Below are 8,462 nucleotides of genomic sequence, written 5' to 3' on the forward strand. Positions count from 1 at the left end.
GTCCCTGTTGGAGGAAAAGTTGCAAAATCTCGAAGAGAGGTTAGCTACGTTGAAGATCATTAAGGAAGGTGAAGAGTTCTTGGACAGAGCAGAATTATCTCTTCATGTTACAGAAAGAGAAGAAATTCGAAGTGCACCTGAAGAAACAGAGGAATGGAGACATGTGACCCAGAGAAGCAGGAGGATCAGGAGGCAGTCAGCACCCATACTGCTCAGAAACCAGTACCAGGCTCTCACGCAGGAAAACGATGAAGAAATACATCAGGATAAGACTTTGCCAACAAACAGCAACCTTGTACGCCTTCAGAGTCCTCCTGGATGGAGAAAGAAAAATGTTGTGAAGAAGAAACGGAGAGTGGTGGTCATGGGGGATTCCCTGTTGAGAGGAACAGAGGCCGCTATCTGCAGACCGGATATAACTTCAAGAGAAATGTGCTGTCTTCCAGGTGCAAAAATTAAAGATGTGTCTGACAGGATATCAGGACTCTTCAGACCTACAGATGACTACCCATTCCTGCTACTACATGTGGGGACAAATGACACCGCAAGAAACGACCTGGAAACCATCTGCAGAGACTTTGAAGACTTAGGCAAGAAAGTGAAAGAACTGGGAGCGCAGGTGGTCTTCTCTTCCATCCTCCCAGTGGATGGCCATGGAACAAGGAGGTGGAATAAGATTCTGCAGGTGAACAACTGGCTACGTCGATGGTGCCGTCAGCAACGATTTGGATTTCTGTTTTAATGTTTTATTTATCGAAATCTGCAAGTTACATCCGAAAGAAAGCAATCAACAGGGTAGCTTACAAAATTATTATATAACCTACAAATTCCACTTTTCGGGAGATAAACAGATAGTTTGAAATATCAATTCATGGCAAAAACTATTGATATATAGAGGTTTAAGGACACCAACAGCCTTAAAGGAACTTCCAGCAGCAGGATTATCTGGGTTCAAATCTGGGTTCTTCCCATCCACACGCCCCTGCTACATCACATATGCCATGATTTCAAACAAAGATGAAGAAGAACAAAAAAGAAGAAAAGAGAAGAGAAAAAAAAAAACAGTATAGGGAGTAAAGGGACAGGAGGTCAAGTAATTAGAGGAAGAAGTTGGGATATAGGGGTGGAATATAAGGGAGATAAGGGGAGGGGGGGGGAACACCAGGCAATAAGGATTTCGTCCACTCTGATAAAGCCAAGCAAGGAGGCCACCATAGCCTTATCAACTTCTACTAATGGATCTGAATCGGGTCCATGGGTGCCATACTCTTTCAAAAGCTGAAAGTGAGCCATTCACCAAGGCAGCCAGTTTGGCTACTTGATATAGCATATCTACCTTCTCTTGCAATTGGGATATAGATGGAATGGTAGTTGACTTCCAGTTCATAGGTATCAAAAGTTTCGCTGCTGAAAGAATGTGTTGAGTCAACAGAGCAGTATTTTTATGTCCAGTCGGTGACAGAAAATTTAAAAGCACTATCTCCGGTGTCAAAGTAAGCTTTTTGCCCACAATTTCCCCGATATAATCCTCTACTAGTCGCCAGAACTGCAGCAGGGGTGGACAGGACCACCACATATGTAAGTATGTTCCCTCCGAATCACAGCATCTCCAGCATCTAGCAGAAGACCCCGTCCGCCAATAAGTGTTCTGCTGTGGTGTAATATACCATCTGGCGACTATTTTAAAGGAATTCTCTTGTGCTCTAACACATTGTGATGGGCCATGAGATGAATTATAAATGTGTGATATTTGATTTGGGGTAAACTTGAATCCCAAATCCTTTTCCCAATGTGTTATATAAGCTCTTTTGAGACAACAGTCAGTTATATTTAAAATCTGGTAAATAGACGACATTATCTTTTTGGGTTTATCCTTTGTTGCACAGAGAGTCTCAAATGCAGTCAGTGGGCGGGTAACGTCTGCTCCTAAAAGATACCGTGCCAAGGAGTCTCTTATAGAGCCGAATTGTATAAAGGTCAAGTTGGAAAGCCCTGGTTGCTTCTTCAGTTCCTGAAAGGAGGGGAGTGCCCCGTCCGCCAAGAGGTCATCAACCGCTACATTTGCCAGGGAACCGGGTTTGATTACATCACTGTCTCGGGAATAAGATGCATGTGGCATTATATCTGCCAACTTGAGTAAGGGGGACAAAGGGGGAACTAGAGTTTTCACCAATCCCTTCCATAATTTTAAGGTAGCTTTGGTGTGTATATTAGGTAGATTTTTGTTTATGTTTTTACAAGGATATGCCAAAAGGATGGATCTCAGGGGATAAGGTGCTAGGGCTTCCTCCACCTCAATCCACTGCTTATTGTTAGGAGACCGTAACAGGTCTACCACTCTGGTAAGCATTGTCGCTTGGTAGTACCTCATTATGTCTGGTGCACCCATCCCACCCCTTGATTTGTTTAATGTTAATGTCCTGTATGCTAATCGGGGCTTTTGCTTTTTCCAAACATATCTGCGGAATAGTGTATTAATTTTAAAAAGATACGATTTGGGGATGGTTATAGGGAGCATTTGGAAAATATATATAAACTTGGGTAAGATTAGGCTCTTCAGTAAATTTTTCCTTCCCATCCACGACACATACGAGTCCCTCCATGATTTCATGATGGTTTCTACTGAGGCAATTAGGGGGGGAATATTCTGTTGAAAAAGGTCTCTATCCGATCTTCCTATCTTTACACCTAAATATTTGATATATTGTTTTGGCCAGGTGAATGGGTATGTACTTTTTAGTTTAGCTAAGGTATTCGGGGATATATGTATGTCTAGCGCTTCCGACTTAGACATATTTACTTTAAAATTGGAAATTTTGCTATATTGATCTATAAGAGCCATCAATGTTGGGAGTCCCAGCAAAGGATTAGTCATCAAGACTAAAAGATCGTCCGCAAATGCCGCTATTTTATAGTGTGTCTTATTGATGCGAATACCCTCTATTCCCTCATGTACTTGTATGGCCTTTAAGAGAGGTTCCATTGCTAGCACAAATAACAACGGGGATAGGGGACAGCCCTGTCTTGTTCCGTTCTTTATAGTAAATGCATCTGTTGTAAAATCGTTAATCCTAATATGTGCTGTGGGCTTATCGTACATTGCCATTACGGCTGCTATAAACGCTTCGGGTATCTCAAACTTGATCAGCACTTCCCGTAGGTATACCCAGTCCACCCTGTCAAAGGCCTTCTCTGCATCTGTTCCAAGAAGCATCAATGGTAGTTTACGATTTTTTGCGTATTGAAGAAGGTGCAATACTTTATGGACATTATCCCTTCCCTCCCTTCCACCCACAAACCCGGTCTGATTTAAGGAAATCAAATTTGGCAATGACTTGGCCATTCTTTTTGCCATCAGCCCTGCTAGGATTTTTAGGTCCACATTAAGGAGAGAGATTGGCCTATAGCTACTACATTGTTCAGGATCTTTCCCCTCTTTGTGTATTAGGGATATTCTGGCTGTAAGCATTTGGTTTGGCAATGGGTGGCCTTGTAAAACTGCGTTGCAAACGTTCAATAAATGTGGGAGTAGGAGGCCAGAGAAGGATTTATAGTAAAGTGCTGAGAATCCATCTGGACCGGGCGCTTTCCCCTTCGGGCACTTTGACAGGGCGGACTGCAACTCCCCCAGTGAAAAAGGTCTAGTAAGATATTGTTTTTGGGAATCAGACAAGACAGGCAGATCTAAAGTGCTTAGGAAGGACCTAGTGTCCATGCTTCTTTTAAGTGCGGAATCGGCGTTATCTTCCGGACGGAGATTATATAATTTCTTATAGTAGTCAAGGAATGCCCGCTCCATGTGCTCAGGAGCTTGCGAGCTGAACCCTTGTTCATTCTTAATTGAGTTAATCAGCGTACGTGACTGCCGCTTCCTTAGTTGCGATAACATTAATTTGGATGCTTTGTCTCCATGGACGTACATTCTGTTTTTCCATGTTGCATATAGCTTAGCAGATCTCGAGTTTAATATGTCTTTAAGTTGCTGTCTTTTTTGTTGCAGCTTCTCTAAGCTATGTTGATCTATTTTATGTTTATGTGTAAGCTCCAGCTGTGATATACTATCATAAAGATCCTGGATTTCTTTTTGTTGCAGTTTATTTAGAAAGGAAGTGATAGATATCAACTCCCCTCTGACAACTGACTTATGTGCTTCCCATAGTATCTGTGAGGAAATTTCTGGTGAAGCATTTTGCTCAAAATATTGGGAGAGCACTTTGTTTATACGTGTCTGTACCTCGGTACTTCCAAGTACTGACTCATTGAGCCGCCATACTCTATGTCGGGGAAAGGCTTTAGATAATGAGAATTTTAACAAAACCGAAGAGTGATCGGAATAAATATTCGGAATTATTTTCGCCTGTTGTATATTGGCAAGCATTTTACTGGATATAAAAATATAGTCTAAACGGTGGTAAGATTTATGAGGGTGGGAGTAGAAGGTGTAGTCTCGGTCAGAGGGGTTTAGATATCTCCATGTGTCAATCAATTGTAGAGATCCCAGTTGTGACTTTATTCTGTAAAGATCTTTAGGTGAGAGCGAACTTTTCTGTTTAGTCGTGTCTAGCAAAGGCTCTAATGCAACATTCAAGTCCCCACCCACTATCAATGCACCCTCTCTAAAGCCATCAATTTTTTTCAGTGTTGAGAGTACCCATCTCAATAGTTTTTTATTTGGTGCGTATAAACTGCACAATGTTACCAGGGCACCGTTTAGTAGACCTTTGACAAAGATGTAACGACCCTGAGGGTCCGCCATAGTTTCTCTTAGCTGGAAGGGCACTCCCCTTGCCACTGCTATTGACACTCCTCTGGAACCGGACTGGGTGGTTGTCGCATGAAACCATTTATCATAAATCGAGCTTTCAAAGGAGGGCAATTTATCCGGTTTGAAGTGCGTTTCCTGAATAAGCAATACTGCTGCCTGCTGTTTTTTGAATAGTTGTAATGTGTGGCGTCTAGTGTTTGGAGAGTTCAGCCCATGTGCGTTAAAAGAGATGAATGTGTGTACCTTATCCGAATCCATCATGTTTCTGTACACAGCAGCATCCTTGCAGCTCACGACGGGGACGAACCCTTGTGCCTATAGGTGTGGGGAGGGGGTCTAGGACAAGTAGACCAGACGAAAGAAAGAAAAGGGTAGAGAAAACAGAAAGGTAAAGAGGGGGAGAACACAATATTAACATTATCCATGTTATTAAGTTGCACAATATCATTGACCAATATGCCAACGTACCATAGTTACCTACTGACATTGTTTCATAGAATGCCAGCTTGAGGAAAATTCCAATCAGCCTATAAACTAAATATGAAATATGAAATGCTCCATTCTAGGAGAATGCCCAGTTTGGGCTGTAACTAAATCTAGGTTGAAACCTTACAACGAATTATTGGATAGATGTGGCAGCAGTGCTTACCCATATTTGGAAAAGCACGCCAACCCCATCAGATTTGCTTCAACCACATTCAATACCCCAACTGGGGTAGACACCAAGAAAAACTTAACTGCAAAATCTGGGTCTAACCCAAAGATCAAGTATTGTCTCTGGAGTCCTTAGGAAGCGAGGTCTTTGTCAGCTTCCTTTTCAGCCTTTGTGATTTTGGCGTCAGGGCTATCTGCCACGCCGGGTCATCTGGCAGCGGATGCAATAGGGTCGCCGAATGGAAGGACTCCAGATCCGGGTAGGCCTCCAGCTCAATCCCCAAGGACTCACATGCCTCTTTGATGTCTTGTGATGTTCTTGCTGAGATACCTTTTTCTCCATTTGTGATATGTACTCCAAACGGGAACAACCATCTAAAACGGACGCCTTTTTTTATCAATGCTTCAGTGAACGGTTTCAAGATCCTCCGCTTCCTGAGAGTGCTGGCCGATAAATCCTGGAAAAGTTTAATTTGTGAGCCTTCATACGAGATCTCCTGCGCCTCCCGCGCTCTGCGAAGAACTAAGTCTTTTGCTCGATAATCGAGGAAGCGACAGATCACATCTCGTGGAGTTTCCCCTTGAGAAGGCCTCGGACGCAATGCTCTGTGTACTCTCACCAGTTCAATTTCCTGCGGATCTGATTCATTAAGTAGTTCTTTGAATATCTCTTGTGTTGCTTTCCATAACGCCTCAACGGCCACCGTTTCAGAAAGGCCTTTAACTCTTATGTTGTTACGACGTTCTCTGTTCTCATGATCTTCTAGCACCGTGTGAATTGTATGTAGTTGGATTTCATGGACTTTTAAAGAGTCTAGTACAGCGTTCGAACTTTGCGTCATGGCAACTTGCGAATTTTCCAATGTCTCAAGTCTGTGGCCTTGAAGTTTTAGGTCGTGTTTTATCTCTGCAAGTTCTTGTCCTATTGGCTCAAGAGCTTTAGACAATATACGTTTGATGAACGAACGAGTGACTAAGGCCTCTCTCGCTGTGCTGCCCGTGTCAGAGTCACTCTCCGGTTCAGAATCTGAATCTCCTAATGAGGTCAAATCACGAAGCTTGGATGGTTTAAGAGAATCTGACGGAACCGTTTGTTTTGTAAGAAAGTCATCCATGTCTGTTTGCGTAGTGGACTTTGTAGGTTTGGGCATGCTTTTTTGCGTTTTTACGCTGGATCTCCCCATTTTTGCAGTTATCTAAAGCAGAGAAGAATAGAGCAGTTTGAAGATTAGAATTCCTCTCGCTGGCTATGAATTTAGCTAATGTTCCATTTTATGCCCAATCTTATAAGTGATAAACAATGGAAAGAGATGTCGTTCTGGCTCTGGTCACTAGATGGCAGTCTATAACCACTTTCTGCTGGTTTTCCAGAGAATCCTCTCTTATATTCGTACAGCTAGGTATAACATGGGTCAATTAGAAAGCAAATAAGGGGGGGATGAAAGATGTAGGGACAGCACTGGTGGGGGGGGAGCGCTTAATACAGATCTAAGGCTCCTTATATTACTCCCTTCTCTCCTCGCACCCCTCGGGTCAGACAGTCTCAGGCCCCCACTTGATTAATTGATTATCTCCTTTATTGCTACGGAGTTAGGGAGAATGACCATGCTCTCCTGGTCCTCTGTCCCCTGAATCAGACCCCTCTGCTTAAGACACTCCGTCACCTTGCTTCTGTTATTTCAATGTTACCTCAGCTCCAGGAGACGCTTGAATTCCTCAGATCTCTCTCACTGACTGCAGAGAGGGGAGGAGGCTGAAGCGTGCCGCTGCACGTCTATTCTAGGTCCCGGGCCGCGTGTCTTCTGCAAGCCCGACGGGACTATTTTCAATGCTGCGGCGTGATACACACTCTCTGTAGCCGTCCCCCAGCTATGAGAATAGTAGCAATTTTATGTGTCCTGGTCAGGGGGTTTCGCAATGGTACCTTATTTGCAGGGGAGGGTTAGCTCCGGGGTCTCTCTTATCTGACAGCCTTGGGTCAGGGGTGAAGTCCTCTACCCGAGGCGATGGTGCTGTTAGCAGTATATCCTTCCGCCACTCCGGCAATCTCCCGCCTGCAGGGCCACAGTTATATGAATCCCTTCTTTATCCCGAACGTGACTTGCCACCCAGGGTCTATGCGATCCAGTGGGGTCCTGGTTTGGGTTGTAATGCGGGGATGGTATAAAAGAAGGCTCTGGTGATATTAGAGCCCCTTTTGGTGCATTTGTCCGGGAGCTCAGGTTTCCTGCTTCTTGCTCCACCAACGTTCAGGCTCCGCCCCCACGATTTGGATTTCTGGATCACGGAGTGAACTACTTATACGATGGACTACTTGCTAGAGATGGGGTGCACCTTACGAAGACTGGAAAACATGTATTTGGAAGTCGCCTTGCTACACTTGTAAGGAGAGCTTTAAACTAGAACAACATGGGAAGGAAAGCAAAACACCAGAAAAAGCCATACACCTGACAAATGCTATTGAGAACTCTGCTATTAGAAGTGGAAAGGAAGAACAAAGACGAAAGAATCTAATTAATAAAAATATTGGAGAAAGAGAAACCAATCACAAACTAAAGTGTTTCTATACTAATGCACAAAGCATGGGCAACAAACAAGGAGAATTGGAACTACTAACACAGGAAAAGAAATATGATGTCATTGGAATCACTGAAACTTGGTGGGACGATACACATGATTGGAATACAAGACTAGAAGGATACAACTTATTTGCAAGAAACAGACTTGATAAACGAGGAGGGGGTGTCGCATTGTATGTTAGAAACGCGTATATCTGCACAGAGATTGAAGCTTCAGAGACTGGGAGTTCTGTGGAAACTGTTTGGGTAAGAATACAAGGACAGAACAATTGAAAGGACACCATTGTAGGCATTTACTACAGGCCGCCTGTGCAAGCTGAAGATATGGATGAACTCTTTATGCATCAAATGGCCAAGTTCTCCAAAAAATATGACATAGTTGTCATGGGAGATTTCAACTATCCAGACATTTGTTGGGAATCTCTCTCAGGCAAAACTAACAGGTCAAGGAAATTCTTATCCTC

General features: G+C 43.4%; 1 protein-coding gene across 2 annotated transcripts; it reads right to left on the reverse strand.

The window, feature by feature from the left end:
* Positions 1 to 719: 719 nt before the first annotated feature.
* LOC141073817 (uncharacterized) lies at positions 720 to 7,582 on the reverse strand. 2 transcript variants are annotated; one of them, XM_073561268.1, is made up of 2 exons: positions 7,344 to 7,582; positions 720 to 6,615 (listed from the first exon to the last, which is right to left on the reverse strand). In XM_073561268.1, the coding sequence occupies exon 2, from the start codon at positions 6,601 to 6,603 to the stop codon at positions 5,530 to 5,532; it is 1,074 nt and encodes a 357-aa protein (XP_073417369.1). In that variant the 5' UTR covers positions 6,604 to 6,615; positions 7,344 to 7,582; the 3' UTR covers positions 720 to 5,529. The 2 variants fall into 2 exon arrangements, with proteins under 2 accessions (XP_073417369.1, XP_073417368.1); XM_073561267.1 differs by having other exon boundaries at positions 7,109 to 7,582.
* Positions 7,583 to 8,462: the final 880 nt, after the last annotated feature.

This window comes from Dendrobates tinctorius, unplaced genomic scaffold (assembly GCF_039654945.1).
Source record: "Dendrobates tinctorius isolate UK_male_01 unplaced genomic scaffold, ASM3965494v1 ptg000315l, whole genome shotgun sequence".
NCBI lineage: Eukaryota > Metazoa > Chordata > Amphibia > Anura > Dendrobatidae > Dendrobates > Dendrobates tinctorius.

Bases quoted from the DNA above. Each gene is read 5' to 3' on its own strand.
- LOC141073817 (XM_073561268.1), bottom strand. From the start codon at position 6,603: ATGGGGAGATCCAGCGTAAAAACGCAAAAAAGCATGCCCAAACCTACA.